Source organism: Camarhynchus parvulus, chromosome 14 (genome assembly GCF_901933205.1).
Source record: "Camarhynchus parvulus chromosome 14, STF_HiC, whole genome shotgun sequence".
NCBI classification, from domain to species: Eukaryota; Metazoa; Chordata; class Aves; order Passeriformes; family Thraupidae; genus Camarhynchus; species Camarhynchus parvulus.
In genome coordinates, this window is record NC_044584.1 from 6,864,624 (window position 1) to 6,880,666 (window position 16,043).

The 16,043-nt window shown below is 55.9% G+C and overlaps 1 protein-coding gene across 1 annotated transcript; it reads left to right on the forward strand.

Annotated features, from left to right (window-relative positions):
* Positions 1-6,537: 6,537 nt before the first annotated feature.
* Positions 6,538-11,352, forward strand: ACTB (actin beta). The gene is made up of 6 exons (XM_030958028.1): positions 6,538-6,630; positions 8,089-8,217; positions 8,513-8,752; positions 9,284-9,722; positions 10,052-10,233; positions 10,599-11,352. Exons 2-6 carry the CDS (start codon positions 8,095-8,097, stop codon positions 10,740-10,742), a joined length of 1,128 nt encoding a protein of 375 aa, XP_030813888.1. The 5' UTR covers positions 6,538-6,630; positions 8,089-8,094; the 3' UTR covers positions 10,743-11,352.
* Positions 11,353-16,043: the final 4,691 nt, after the last annotated feature.

Below are 16,043 nucleotides of genomic sequence, written 5' to 3' on the forward strand. Positions count from 1 at the left end.
GCCGCTCCAGAGGGGCTCAGTGCCTACCCAGGCACACGTCACCCATATGGGACAGCGGAGTGGGCATCCCAGGGGGGCACAGGCACCTGAGAGAGCAGAGGTCTGCAGTCCTCCTCAGGAGCAGGAGGGAACCTGACAACTCACTCAGCCAACTGAGTACCACCACAATTTCTCTTTCTGGACCTTCACCCCACAGCCCACCTGTGGTGGAATGAAGATGGATGTGAGCTCCCAGATCAGAGCAGGTGAGGAGGGAGCAGGGTACCTTAATGAGTCAGGGGAGTGACAGCCAGTGCCTGGCACCCAGGGCTTTGGTTTGCCTTTCTCCTGAGATCTTATCACCTGCCAGCAGGAATGTGTGAAATGTGCCAACCAAAGCACATGTGGAAATACTGTCTCGAGTGAGGAATGGAAACTTTGGGGGCAATGGGCTGGGAGGGAAATGAAATACAGGGGGGCTTGGTGCCTCTGCATCTGGGCTTTGTGGTGGTGCTTTCCTCCCACGCCCAGTCTGTGTGTGAGTGGACTCAGGATGATATCAGAGGGATGATATATTTGCAAACTTGCTGGCTTATTCCCAGATTTGCTGCAGATTTCGGTGTGAGCTGGACCAGAGGGGTTGGTTGGGAGGAGCACCACCCTGCAGAAAGCCTGTGCTCCCTCCTTCCCCACTGCCAGCCCATCGTGAGTGGCATCACCCCACTGTGCCCCAGCCTGTGGACCACAAACAAGCCTGGCACCAGACAAAAACCACCTGGCTGTCTTCCCATGCACCTGCTCTCCAAGGTGGGGGAGAGGGACCGGCACTGAACTTCAGTTCTGGTGGCTCCGTGAAAGGGCTGAGTGCTGTGTAAGTGCTGAATCACCCCTGAGGGTTTATTTAAACCCGGAGGAGTGGATGGGGCATTGACTAGAGCAGGTCCCACTCCTCCCTGCTTGCGTCACAGCTCGGCACCGGCTGTGCAAACAGAGCCGGGGGCCAGCCCGGGCAGCGATGGGGCTGGGACAGGGCCCAGAGCAGTTCCTGGGTTCCTCTGCATCCCTCCTTCTAGGAATGGGCAAACCCTGCCTCGCCCATTCATTGCCTGAGCATCCCTGTGCCTGCAGGGACGGGAGCTGCTGCAGCTCTGGGGTCACTGGAGGATGGGGGATCCCCACCTTTGGGTGCACCCACAGCAGCACCAGCACAGTGGCCAGGCCCCCATGACTTGCTGATGGAGTAAAAGGGGGCTTATACCCCAAACCCAAGCCAGAATTATCTGCACAGTCACGAGTGCTTTACATCACCTGGCACGGGCAGGAGAGTCACCCTGGCTGAGGGCAATGGCCATCCCTGCTCTCCCTGCCTCTGTTTCTCTGACAGAAAACAAAGGCAGCATTATTGCCACTCTCTCCAAGGTAGGAGAGGTCACCTCTGTCAAAGGCTCAAAGCCCCTAGATGGAAAGTGCCATTAGCCTGGCAAAGATCAAAGCGAATTTCCCAGCATGCTTGGGTAGCCCAGGATCTGTTTCATTTCCTAGGTACTGTACGAGCAGAAAACTCCATCCAGCTGCTCCCCGGCCTTTGTCATCAGAGACCAAGAAAAATCAATTCTCAAAGTAATTAAGAAGCAGTTAAAAATGCACCGTATGGCTCGGCATAGTGCCACGTAACACCTGCAGGAGGCTTTTGCCAGGACAGGTAACTGAACCCCAGGGAGCATCCTTGGGGGAAAGACCCCCTTGGAGGTGCATCAGAGCCAAGGGGTCACTGAGTAGCATGGGGGTGGCGTGAGTGGGGCCAGAGAGCTGAGACAGGCAGAAAAAACCCACGGAGAATCAGCTTTTTCTCTTCCCCTTCTGTTTTTAGCTGGAGGAAATATCCCCTGAAACAGATGCCAAGCCTGGCTGGAGGGGAGGGCTGCTCCACCATTCTCTGTCTCTGCAGGGAAGCTCCAGCACAGGATTTAGCTTACACCTGTCCTGTTTCTGTGGAAGAAGTGGACTCCAGAGATGCCCGGGGCAGGGCTGAGCTGGGAGCCCGGCCGGATGGCCCCAGGCTCTGGCTGTGCCGGGGTAATCGCGCTGCGCTGCAGAATGACCTTGGGCTGAAAACAACTCCACGCTCCGGCCTCAAAGGCTGTTGCTATCAAGGTCAACCAAAACAGCGCTGGCAGCACGTTTAAGCAGTGGGGGAAGGGAGGGCTTTGCTCTGCTCTGGCCAGGCCAGCACAGCCAGGGAGGGTGAAAGGGTGGCAGGGCTGGGGGGCACCAGGATGGGGCTGGGCAGAGGGTGCCAGCCTGGGCATCAGCTGATGGATGCTGACCTGGCTGGGACTGACACCTTGGCCTCCTGCTGCCTGTGTGAGCTGGGAAACCCTGGGGCCAGCGTCAGGATCTGGGAATGCTGGCACAGGGATCAATGAAAGGGCTGGGGAAGGCGTGGGGGCACAGAGAGAAGGCTGGGGGCAGCAAGGACAGGCAGGGCTGGAGAAATAGGTGGAGAAAAATCCTCAACCCCTCCAGCAAAGTCCACTTGTCAGGGACAGCAGGCTGTAAACCAGGCACGTGTGCCCTGCCAGCACCTTGGCTACCTGGGCAGGGCTGGGCCCTTTCCAACAGCCTCGGCAAACCCAGGCACAGGTTGTTTGTCTGTGCCTTGAAAACGGAAAATGGGGGATTGATACAGTTTTGCAGCATGATACAATGTAATGATTTTCATTCCTTGTGAATGGGAGGGACGCTCGATGCATTGTTAGCCTGTCTATGTGGATGCAGCCGATCAGGAGAGAACATCCTTGCACATGGAGGGCTGTGAAGGGAAAGGCTGTCTCTCTGATAGATCAGAGAGAGCTCAAGGATCAATACAAAGGAGCAGAAACCTCGGGGAGGGGTGGATGGGAGTGGAGAATGATGCTTAAAGGGGGAGAGTCGAGTCTGCAGCTTGTCAGGGATGAGCTGGCATCAGGGATGCAACGCAGCGAGCCAGGAAAATGTCAGGGGCTGTTTTGCTTCAGGTTTAATGCTGAATATGTTCCCATAAAGGGAGAGGTGGGGGCTGCACCGAGGCCCCCAAACATCTCCAAAGGGAGTGGAGGGCCTGGGGTTCCTGCTTAGATTTTACCTTCTGCAAATTCCCGTTACAGCTGATGCTGCAAGGAGAAAATTGAAAGAGGAAGGTGCTGAGATGGCCCCTGTGCCTGTGAAACAGGGGATGTGGTCAGCACCTTTCCTTCTTCCCCTTGGGGAGCGGGAAGGGAAAGGCAGTGCTTCAAAAAACATCCATGATTTTTGGGCGAGGGTGATTCAAAGAGATTGTGGTGGTTTCAGAAGTTTCTACCTCTCTTCTCATTGTCACAACAGCAGGAGGGAGAGAAGGGAGGCCTGGGCACATGACAGAGTGAGAGATGGAAGAGCTGGCGCTGAAAGGAATGTGCAGAGATCCAAGCTACAACTCCAAGTCCAAAAATTCCCAGGAATATTTCTCCCCCTTTGACCCTCCTCTCCCCAAAAGCGTGGCAGATGCCATCCCTGCATGGGCACAGGGCTGCTGCACTAGGGGAAGGGCTGGGAGCAGCGAGGGGAAAGCAGAGCTCACACACTGTCCCACAAGTGCAGCAATTCAGGCCCAGCTATATCAGCTGGTGAAGGGCAGGAGGATCCTCCCTCGGATAGTTTTGTCCAGAGTGGTTGCGAGGCAGGCACCAAGGACAAGCAGGGAGAGATGAAGCAAAACATGGGAACTTGGGAGCTTGTGATGTCTGCCCCAAGGCAACACAACAGCCAGGGAGCTTTTTGCTTGGTTCCCCTTTCTTTCCTCTCAGCTCTTGCAACATCCCAGAAGAGATGGGAAGAGAGCCCCAGCCACGGGCAGGGAGGTGGCCTGGCCCCTCACACAGGGGTGAATATGGTGACTGGCTGGTGGCTTTGCTGTCAAGGTGTCTTTGGCCTGGGAGGAAGTGGTGGCACCCAGTCATGTGCTGGAGGCCACATCCTGCCATCCCACCGAGGCCAGACCTCGCTGCCCCTAAAGCCAGGAGCTACGAGGCCAGGGCTGCTGCCCTCCGGATGCTGGCAGATGGATTGCCTTCTGATTCAGTCCAATAATCAAGAGTAATTGCCTGGCAGTTCCCTCCCTGCCTAATGGGCTGTCTCCCATCGTGGCTCCCCAGCCTGGCTCCACCCAGCCTGCTCACAGGGATGCAGCATCCCACCCAACTCATGCATGCCCCATCCATCTGCCCAAGACCCCCATGAGCCCTGGTGGCCTCTCCACCTGGCCCTGACCTGATGTTCTCCATCTCAAACCCATCACCCCTGTGGTAATGTTGGGCTTTTCCTGCTTTATCAGCACATTGGTGGACCACACTTCCCAGCTGCGAGGGCCATCAGCTCTACCCATGCCTTGTGGCTCCCCTTATTTGACGTATAATCTTCTAATTAATAATCAGCCTTTTCAAAGTGGAATGCAAACATTAATTAATTCCCCATGAGGCAGGTAATTAACAGCCATGACTCCCATTTTACTGCCAGGGAAGCTGCGACAGAGAGATCTTGCACGATCCACATCGAGGTGACAGAGGAATGACCGGGCAAAGGCAGCTCTGCTCCAGCCTGGCCCTGCAGGAACCTGAGGCTGGGTCCCCTTCCACTGAGGGCTTCCTGGGGGGACTCTCCTGGGCTGTCTCTATCACTGTGGCCATCCCCAGTGAGGAGGGGATGGCATAATCCCAATGTGGCCTGGCAGGACACGTCCATCACTGTGGCCATCTCCACATGGTGGGGATGGCCTGGTCCCAAAGTGGCCTGGCAGGACACCATGGCCACCTCTGCCCCATGGGATGAGGTGTGGCCCTGGGGTGGCCTAGAAGATCCCACAGGTCTCCTGTCCCTCTGTACCACCCCCTCCAAAGCGCCCACCTGGGTGCACCCGTGGTGCTGAATTTTGGGGCACCTTCACCAGGACAAGGCACTCCTGGGGAAGGGGATGCCATCCAAAGGAAAAGGGTTTCTCTTGTATTCCCATCCATGCCTGGTGTCCCATTGCCTCCCATCCCCCCAGGTAATTGCAAATCTCCATCTCAACAAGCTTTTGCAGGTTCCTCCTGCTGCTCTCCTCCTTTGTTCATCCCACAGCAGGAGTAATGGGGGGGGGGAATAATGCCTGGGTCCCCTTCAGTGAGACCCACATGGGCAGCCTGGGGAGGGAGCCCCATCCTCATCTTCATCCTCATCCTCAGTGTGATCTTTGCAGCTCCCTGATGACAAAGAGCTTGCTGGTGTGGCCTGCAAGGCCTTGACTGCAGGCCTGACTTGTGCCTCTATGATGCTGGACAAGGGGTATTCCATGGAGAACAGGCATTCTGAGCCTTTTTTTCCCCCGAGATTTTTTTTTTACCTGTCACTACAGTTTTCAAACGGCTGAGATTACACATCCAAGGTCCCCACGCTGAAGTCTCTGTGCTTCCAGCCGGCAACAGATTGCGAGTGGCTGCTGCTACTTTACTTACAGGACTGCTTAATTAACTTGATTAATCAGCCCGTGTTCGCACAACACTCTGGAGACGCAAAGCCCTCTGGTTGCTGCTGCCTGCTGCTCTGCGGCCGCTGCCCTCCCCTTTATTCCCGACCACTGTCGGATGGTCACAGGCAAGAAGGGAATTGCAGAAAGGCAGCCCAGGCTGGAGCAGCCACGTCTCCCACTCCAGCAAGGTTTGGAGCAGAGAATAGAAACAAATATCGCTCAAATCTGACCACACCACTGCTCCCGTGGTGTGCCCTGCCAGCACGGGGCAGGATGGAGAGCAAGGACCAGGCTCCCCTGGTTGACTCGATGAGCCAGAGCCAGCGGGGCGTTCCCTTCTCCCCGGTCCCGCTGCCACCGTAGGCACACGGGCTTTAACAGCGCCCGGTGGCGCCGGCGGCGTTCCCGGTTGCCCGGGCGGGTCCAAGGGCCGAGGGCCTGGTGGCGGCCGGCAGGAGCCTGTCGCCGCCGCTTGCTGACATCAGCAGTGAACTTGGCCCCGCGTCCCGCTCGTCTGGCTCCCCGCCGGGGTCACCGGTGCCCGCCCGGCCCAGGGGTGCAGGTGACGGGCGCTCCACGTGCCCCGCACCGGGCAGCGCCGCGGGCGGGCCGAGCAGCACCCCCGGGAGCCCGCACCGGGAGCCACACCGGGAGCCCGCGTACCCCCTTCCCTCAGGGGGCTGCATCCGCCCAGCTCCCACAGAAACGGGGGGCGAACGGGCCGGGACCCCCACCCGCAGGGCTTTGTGTGAGGGCTGGCTGTGGGGGGGGGTGCACGGGGGCAGCGCGGAGCGCGGCGGAGACGGCCCGGGGTAGCGCAAGGAGCTGGGGGCCGCGCCCCCGCCTCAGCCCCGCTCGCTTCCCCCCCACCCCAATATTTTCCCCCCTGTCGGGGTGGCGGGGCGGGGCGAGGCTTGGGGGGCGTGGTCAGTCGTAGCCAATCGGAGCGGCGCACTCCGAAAGTTTCCTTTTATGGCGAGGCGGCGGCGGCGGCGGCCCAATATAAAGCGCGCGCGGGCGGCGGGCGGGAGCCGCCGCGAGCTCTGCCTGCCCTTCACCGCGCGCGCGCCCCGCTCCCGCCGCCGCCTCGCGCCCGCCCCGGCTCCGACCGCGCCAACTCCCCAAAGGTGAGAGCGGCACCGCGACAACAGGGGATAGGACAGTAATAATATTAACGAGAACAATAACGAGCCGGTGTTGTTGTGGATCTCGGTGTGATCGGGGTTGTTGGGACACGGCGCGCCCTTTGTGCGCTGGCGGGGTGGCGGCCCCGTAGCGCGCTGCCGCGTTTTAAGGGATAGAGACGCGGCTCGCGGTTTAAGGCCGGTTTCGAGGGTGATGCTTGCGGTGGGGGGTCGCGCCCCTGCCACCCGTGGGGCTAATCCGCCCTGTAAGAGGATTGCTGGTGCGGACGGGGGGAGCGGGCGGCTCGGCTGCTGTGTCCCCGGAGCGGCGGCGCGGACGGGGGTTCGCGGGGCTTTGTCTGTTCTGCGGAGCCGCCTGTGCCGGGGTCGGGGCCCGGGGGCGTTGTCCCCCGTGAGGAGGGGCGCGGCGCCCCCGCCTCGCACATCGGAATAATCGTGGTGGCTGTTGCTTGCGGGGAGGGGGCGGCACCCCTACATGGGGCGAGGCTTTGGATCGGAACAATGCGGGGTTGGGGGGCGCAGGGGGAACCCCCCCGTGTGCCCGGAGCGCAGGTGCAGGCGCGCTGCCCGCTCTGACTACACTTCCCAGGCTGCCCGTGCGGGGCGGCACATGTGCGGCAGCTGCTGCCGCCCCCCCGCCGCCGGATTACACCGGAGCCGCCGGGGCTGAGCCTGGGCGGGCGGCAATTGCATAAGACGCTGGCTCTAATCCCGCCCGTGGTGCCGCCGGTCCATGGGGCAGAGCCCCGGTCACGCTTGACTAGTGAACTGGGCGTGGTGGCCAGCGCTTGTTCCTTGTAGGGGCTGGCTGAGGCTTTGGGGGCTGTGCAGGGGGGGCGAATCCCGCTGGCCGTGCCTGGCACACGGCGGGCACCGGGCGTTACCTCCTAGGCTGGGTGGGCGCGCCAAGCCGCGCTGACTGGCACATGGCGGGGCTCTGAGGAGAGCACCGGGCGTGACCGGCGGGGCCGTGCGGAGGTGTTGAGCCCCGCCGGCCTGCTCAAGGTGGGGCACCGGGCGGGACCGGCGGGGCTGTGCGGAGGCATCGAGCCCCGCTGGGCGGGACGCGGCGGGGCGCTGGGGTGTGGCGGCCACGCCCGCCCGCTCCGGGGAGTGGCCGCCGCCGTTCCCCCGACAGCCGGTGGCGGGCGAGGCGCGGCGCGCTCCATCCATTGCCTTTTATGGTAATAATGCGAGAGGGCGCAGGGACTTCCTTTGTCCCAAATCCGCGCAGTGCCGAAATCTGGGAGGCGTCGCCCCCTCTAGCGGGCGCCGGGCGAAGCGGAGCGGCGCCGGCAGGAAGGAAATGGGTGGGGAAGGCCTTGGCGGCATCGCCTGCGCTTCCCGCCATCGCCTTCCCTTCCCGTCTGCCCGCCGCGGGACGGGGCTCGCCGTGTGAGGGGGGATGCTCACGTCTCCTCCTCTCCTCTCCTCCCGCAGCCAGCCATGGATGACGATATTGCCGCGCTCGTTGTTGACAATGGTTCCGGTATGTGCAAGGCCGGTTTCGCTGGGGACGATGCCCCCCGTGCTGTCTTCCCATCCATCGTGGGTCGCCCCAGACATCAGGTTGGTGGCTGGTTGTGCTTGTTGTCAAACAAAAGAGAGGAGTTTAGGTGGCAAGAAGCCCTTTTATTTGGCTTTTATTTGGCCCTTTTATTAGCTTGAAAGGCCTGTGCACTGCAGCACAGCTGGTGGGGAACCCAGCCTCCTGCAGAGCCTTTGTGCAGTGTGTGTCAGAGCAGCTGACTGGATGCCTTTCCTGATAGGTGACAGCAGAGGGACAATAATTGGAGACTAAGCTTTGGGTAAAGGGAGTTGTCCACTCTCGAGCTGTGCTTACCACATGGTCTTTGTTCTGCAGGGTGTGATGGTTGGTATGGGTCAGAAAGACAGCTACGTTGGTGATGAAGCCCAGAGCAAAAGAGGTATCCTGACCCTGAAGTACCCCATTGAACATGGTATTGTCACCAACTGGGATGACATGGAGAAGATCTGGCATCACACTTTCTACAACGAGCTGAGAGTAGCCCCTGAGGAGCACCCTGTGCTGCTTACAGAGGCTCCCCTGAACCCCAAAGCCAACAGAGAGAAGATGACACAGGTGTGTAGAACTCTGCAGCTTGGAGCTACAGCAGATAATTGCTGCAGGCCAGCTCTCCTCTTCCATGTTGTTCTCTCTCTTCCTTCACCACTATTCTCCCTTTTTGCCATCTTTACAGGGTTTTCCTTTCCTGACCTGAGTCTCCTCTTTGCTGGACCTTGACAGGTTTTGTTTGCTCTTCTAAGCTGGCTTTCTCTGAGACTGAACTAGCAACTTGTCTAACTGCTGTTTCTGACTAGGCACACTAATCCATTTACAGCTCCTGAGTGACTGTACTGTAGATTACTTGGCATTTGTTTGTTCCTTGCTGTGATATATGGATGGGTCTGTAGCAGTGGTGTCCCTGCTCAGGCTCTGACCTGGCAGGTGTGGGTGGAGACCAGGTGAGATAAGCATGGACTTTTAAGGGGAAGTGTAGAGATGCCTCTTATCTAGGGGCAAAAGTAAGACCATTTGCATGGACTTGGTATGGGTGTGTAGGAACAACCCTGTGTTTTGCTGTTGACTCAACCCCTCCTTTTCTCTCCCTAGATCATGTTTGAGACCTTCAACACCCCAGCCATGTATGTAGCCATCCAGGCTGTGCTGTCCCTGTATGCCTCTGGTCGTACCACTGGTATCGTGATGGACTCTGGTGATGGTGTTACCCACACTGTGCCCATCTACGAAGGCTATGCCCTCCCCCATGCCATCCTCCGTCTGGATCTGGCTGGCCGTGACCTGACGGACTACCTCATGAAGATCCTGACAGAGAGAGGCTACAGCTTCACCACCACGGCCGAGAGGGAAATCGTGCGTGACATCAAGGAGAAGCTGTGCTATGTCGCCCTGGATTTTGAGCAGGAGATGGCCACAGCTGCCTCTAGCTCTTCCCTGGAGAAGAGCTATGAACTCCCTGATGGCCAGGTCATCACCATTGGCAATGAGAGGTTCAGGTGCCCTGAGGCCCTGTTCCAGCCATCTTTCCTGGGTAAGTCAAGCTTTTCTAGGATACTCTCTTGCCCCTTAATGTTCCTTCTGTGAAGGGTGACCTGGAGGCCATGGCAGTGATGTACCATGTTTTATTTCTGATCTGTAGCAAGGCTTGTGCTGCCCAGCAGTCAGCCTCACTTCTTACACAGCTTAAAGCTGTTTGAGGGACTTGGGTCAGTAGAGCCAGAGGTTGAGTCTGTCCCAGCCATGGCTCTAGTGCCTTCCTGCTGAGAGGACTGCTGGTCTCTTGGTTGCCTGTAGTATCCTCTTAGGCTTCCTTGGCTTTGTCTCAGCCCTGGTTGACTTGAAACTTGTGTTTCTTCACAGGTATGGAGTCCTGTGGTATCCATGAAACTACCTTCAACTCCATCATGAAGTGTGATGTGGATATCCGTAAGGACCTGTATGCCAACACAGTGCTGTCTGGTGGTACCACAATGTACCCTGGCATTGCTGACAGGATGCAGAAGGAGATCACAGCCCTGGCACCCAGCACAATGAAAATCAAGGTAGGATGGAGTTGGGGGGACATCTCACCACCACTGTTGGGCTGAAATGTGCAGCCTGTGTGAAGGATGGAATGCTGGAGTCGTGCTGCAAAAGATACAAACCATGTCTGTCTGGTACTGCCTTAATGGCCTTGGGCTGGACAGGGTGGCACCCACCCAACTGCGTGAATAATGGGATTAGAGTAAAGACTGGCTGCAGAGGAGGGAGGTGGGTGTGTGAGGCTGTGTCTTGATCCTGTTTGGACTTCATGGTATCTTGGCCAAGGTTAGATAAGGGAATTAGGCAGCCCCATCTTGCAGGGCTGTGCGTGGGCTGTGAGCGTAGTGTGATGCTGTGTCTGACTGGTTCCTCCTCTTCCCTGCAGATCATTGCCCCACCTGAGCGCAAATACTCTGTCTGGATCGGGGGCTCCATCCTGGCCTCCCTGTCCACCTTCCAGCAGATGTGGATCAGCAAGCAGGAGTACGATGAATCCGGACCCTCCATTGTCCACCGCAAATGCTTCTAAACCGGACTGTTTCCAACACCCACACCCTTGTGATGAAATGAAACCCATAAATGCGCATAAAACAAGACGAGATTGGCATGGCTTTATTTGTTTTTTTTTTGGCGCTTGACTCAGGATTAAAAAACTGGAACGGTGAAGGTGTCAGCAGCAGTCTTAAAATGAAACATGTCGGAGCGAACGCCCCCAAAGTTCTACAATGCATCTGAGGACTTTGATTGTACATTTTTTTTTTTGGTTTTTTTAATAGTCATTCCAAATATTATAATGCATTGTTACAGGAAGTTACTCGCCTCTGTGAAGGCAAAGCCCAGCTCGGAGGGAGTCCACCAGTTACAGCTGGTGTTAGGTTATAATTGCTTGTCTGTAAATTATGTAACCCGACAAGTGTCTTTTTGTATCTTTCCGCCTTAAAAACAAAACACACTTGATCCTTTTTCTCTTCGATTTGTCAAGCAAGCAGCCTGTGTTCCCCTGTGATAGATGTGAATGAAGGCTTTACAGTCCCCCCACAGGGTCTAGAAGTGGTGCCAGTATGTGGGGGAGGGAGGGGCTACCTGTACACTGACTTTAAAGACCAGTTGAAATAAAAGTGCACACCATAGAGGCTTGACTGGTGTTGGTTGTTCATTTTCTTTCTTCTCATGCCATTTTTGACAGTTGCTCCCTGCTGCGATCTTGCCCTGCCAGGCTGCACAGCTCTGCTATCAGGCTGGGGGGATGCTGGTGCTTCGGGGCACAAGGCAGATGGCTCTGGGTGATATGGGAGGGGTAGAACTGAGCCTGCCAAACCTGTGGGTCTCCAAGGTTGCTGTGGGCTGGAGTTCTCCAGATACCGCCAGCGTGTGCAACAGGGAGCTGCTGGAGGAGCTGGGCTTAATGGGCAATTCACCTTCCCAAATGTTGCTCTGTGTGTGTCTCCCTCCTCAGTGTCCTATGTCTCATGCTGGACTGATGGAAGCAAGTGGGGTGTGCTGATCCCATAACAAAGCCAAAGCAGCTGCCTTCTCCCTCTACCAAGGCTCCTTTGACTAGTCTCAGCTCTACATGGGGCAGTGTCCCTGATTCTCCCTGCTCCAAGTATCAGAGCTTGCCTGTCCTGCTCCCAGTTTGCCCTGGGTTCAGGTAGGGAGACTCAAACCCTGGCAGTGTGCTGGCTGGGTGTGGAGCAACTTCCAGGTGAAAGCAAGAGAAAGTCCTGTGAAGTGCAAAAAATTGACTTCAGAGAGCAGGGCTCTGGGGTGTTACATGGGTGGGGCTGGGAAAAGGTGCAGGAGGAAGGAGGAAGCTTTGGCAGGGTGAGTGACACAGCTCCAGTGCTGGTACCTGCCTCCAGCCCAGCCTTGGCCAGGAAGGTTTTGGCCTTACTGACTCTCTACCCATCCTTTGAGCTCCCAAACCCTCTGTGAAGCTTCAGCCTTGTTTGATCAACTTAGCTGGTTTTGTGGAAAAGAGCAGGGGTGACCCTCACAAAACTGGGACCCTGTTGGGTACAACGATGTCCACAAGTCCCCAGAGCTGGAGTCACATCTGTGGAAAGGAAACAGAAGATTGAGGCTACTGGGTCAGAAACCAGGAAAAGCTGAGCCAGGGAACTCTGTTGCCAGCTCTGGGAGACCAGACCTGGGAGTGTATTCAGGAGTGAAGCTTCCCAAGGCTCTGCCACCCTCGCCTGCCTTTGAAGAGCTAATGTCTGTGATTGTGTCATGCTCGAAGCAGATGAAAGGCAGGGAACAGGCTCTAGTTCCTCTTTAATCCTCTGCCTGGCCTGCTCCTGCTCTGGCATCGTACCCTACTCAGGGTGGACCTGCCGGTTTCTGCCCTTCATCTCCCCAGGCTCCCTCCTGGTGCAGTGGGAGCCTGGCAGGGCTGGAGATGCAGACACTGGGCTGAGCTGATGAGTACTGGAAGCACCAGTATGCAAGAGAGGAGGTGAGACTGGTTGGAGTAAGGCCCAAACTGGGCTTATAACCTGGGGAAATGGGGTGAGGAAGAGGCAATGGCAGCTCCTGGGGAGGGAGTTGGTGGGAGCAGGGTAGGAAGAAGGCCAGCAGCCAAGAAGAGATGACAGCAATAGGGAAATGGGGTGCCTTTCTTCAGCCTCTTCTGAAATGGTCACTGATCGCAGTGGGAAAATGTACTGAGACACAAAGAATAAAAGAAACTGGTGGTGGTGAGAAACCAGTGAGCAGCAAAATGCTTGGGGCTGAGGGCAGCTCAGGTGAGCAGAGGTGTGGGCACAGGGAGACTGGTGCAGAGCTCCTGGACACAGGGCAGTCAGGATGATTTTCATGCTCCACAGCCAATGGAGGTATGATGTTAGTTTACATTTAGCAGGACTTTTTCTCCTTTCTTCCCATTTCACTTGCTGTTTTGAGTAACCAGCGCCTCAGTAAAATGAGGCTGAGCCTTCTACAGCCCTTCCCAATGCCTGTCCAGCGTGAGGCCATGGTGTGCACAGCCACACTGCAGGCTGCTCCAGCAAGGCTCCATTTATCCCTCCTCTGGGCCATTACATGCTGGAGAAAAGAATGTGGTGCCGGGCAGGGACAACTGCAAGCATTACTCACTGCTCCCAACTCCAGCGAGCACGGGGGGAGCCCAGAGTGGTTTCCTCTCAAGAATGTTGAGTGCTGAAAGAGAGGGGATTTTTTAAGCACAGTTTCTCTGCCATGGAGTTTCAGAGCGCTCAATTCACCCCTCACTGTTTCACAGGGGTGGGGAAATGCTGAGAGGCCTATCAGGGAGAGCAGTAGAGGAGCTATGTCCTGGCTTTGTTAGACTCAAAGGAGAAGTTGTGTAGGGAATAATCAGTGATCTATCTCCTCCTCTTCTCCAGCACACAAATAGCCAGGGGTTGTGGGGAGACCAGAAGCTTTAATAAGTCCACCCACAGGCCAGGCTGAGCGTGTCCCCCTGTCTGGCTCAGCCATGGTGATGTTCCAGGATTCCTCAGGCTGCAGAGACAGCAGGACTTGGCTCTAGACCCTTCCAAGGCACCCAGCCCTTTCCTACCTCCCTGTACTTGCCCCAGGAGAGATGGCTCAGGTCAAGAGAGCTGAGCAAACACGTTTTTACACCCTTTCTTCCCTCAGAGTTCCCAACTTTCCCTCCTGCTGGAGACAGTCGCTGGCACTTCACCTGCAATTAGCTGATGACCTGGAACGTCACCTCACTGAGCTGCTTATGGAATCAAGCCACCGCCGGGAATTAGTGATGTCCTTGGCAAAGGAGATGGGTGCAGCTCTCGGGATTTAGCCCTGAAGGGCCTCATTGTCTCTCAGCTGTGTCAGGGACAGTTGACCAGAAACGGTCCCTGGATGGGGAGGGTCCTGTTCTCTCGTTAGTGAGCATGTGCTCCTCCAGGAGAGGTGCCAGCTGGCTGTGTGGAAAAATCCCAGGGAATCTCAGAGCATTCAAACTAAACTGGCCTCCTTGCAGAAGTCCCCTTGGAGGATGCAAAGCACCAGCTTTAGAAAATAGCCATTCCAAAATACCCATTCAGGGATGGGTCTGTGGTATTGCCTGTGCTCAGAGGAGGAGCAGTCTTGGTCCCTGAAGTCGTTCTTTGCAGGACTGCTGACCTGGAGCCTGCCCTGACTTGCATTATACCCATCTGTAATCCACTTTAGCAGGCCTTACAATATTAAACCATATCAGGGATTGAGAATCACTTCCAGCAGTGGAGCTAGCAATCCACCCAAGCATACCAAGTGCTGTGGCTGCTACAGCCCAGCTGGGCTTTAGTCAAGATGACAAAAAGATGTTCAGGCTGTATCAGTCTTAAGAAGAATCAGAGGAGATAACTGAGACAAGACTTTCCAGAGGAAAAAAACCCATAAAATCCCCAGGACAGACTGGCCTTGAACGTTAAGATATTTTGTTTTAAAATACCTTGATAGTGATATTAATTTGTTTGCCTCTCTGGACTGGGACAGCATGATATGTGCTTTGCCTTGTTTGGGCTAGGAAAATGTGTATTGGTAGTAAGACGACCAAAAGTCTACCCACGTGAAGAGCATTCCTGAAGTGAGGCACAGCAAGGAGGGTTTCCTCTATCACTGTTTGGCCACCTCCCAGGGCCATGAAGAGAAATGCCAGAATTCAGTGTAGATGTTCAACTCCTTCCTCCTTTACTGCCTGCTTCTGCCTCATGTTCAACCTCTGTGTCTGATCTGCACCAATGCACTGCTCATTTGTTTGGTGGATCACAAGTCCAAATGCAGCTCCTCTTACAAAGCCTTGTTTCTCCTCAGTTCCATCCTCTGTTCCCAGTCCTTATTCAGGGCTGTCAGGTGCTCTGTGGTCGCTGCACACTCCAGGGCTGGAGGGAACCCATGGCCACTCTAAACTTCAGCTGCTCCAGCCACCCTGGCTCTCTGGGCAGGGCCTTCCCTCTGCCTTTGGGACTCACTGATGGTTTTATTTATCATTTGCATTGGAAATGCAGTCTCCTCCACCCTGGTCTCTGCTTTCCTTGGTGACTGCAAATATGGTAGGTTGGTGTTTTTCCCAGATGTCAAACAAGTCGGTTTTGACTGAAAGGCCTCCGGATTTAATTTGTGATTACCTTTTATTTAAGTGAAACACATGACAAACAAAGCAGGTACAGATCCTCTGCAGAGGCTCTCTCTCATCTAAGAGCTAAAAATGGTTTTCCTCTTTGACTCCAGAGCTCTCTCACAAGCCTAGAAGCAAAATACATAATCAAGACTTGAGGCACTTGCTATTTCTAAGTGAAACCCCCAATTTACCCTTAATGTAATTCACGGCCTTAAATGGCAACAATCAAGCAGGAAGAAAATAGCAACTCATTCATCTTCCTTTATGGGTCATCTTTAAAACACATTTTCTATGAACAAAATTCCTGAAGCATACACGTAACTGGAAATTCCAGCGCTCTGGTCCTGTCTGTACTTGAGGTTTGGGATAGCAGCTATGTGGAGCTACACTGCTGGAGCCAGCTACTCCCCTTGGACATGGCTGTGTGCAATGGCTGTGGTCACAGCAGCGGTGACAGCAGCCCTGGTTGATTCTGCATGGCCCTCTGCACATCAGTGAAGGGAAGGATGGTGATATTGGGATGAAATTCTTCCCTGTGAGGGTGGTGAGGCCCTGGCACAGGGTGCCCAGAGCAGCTGTGGCTGCCCCAAACCCTGGAAGTGTCCAAGGCCAGGCTGGACAGGGCTTGGAGAAACCTGGGATAGTGGAAGGTGTCCCTGCCCATGGCAGGGGGGTGGAACAGGACGATCTTTTAAGTTCCAACCCAAAACATTCTAGTATCCTACAGTGTGTCCCACAGCA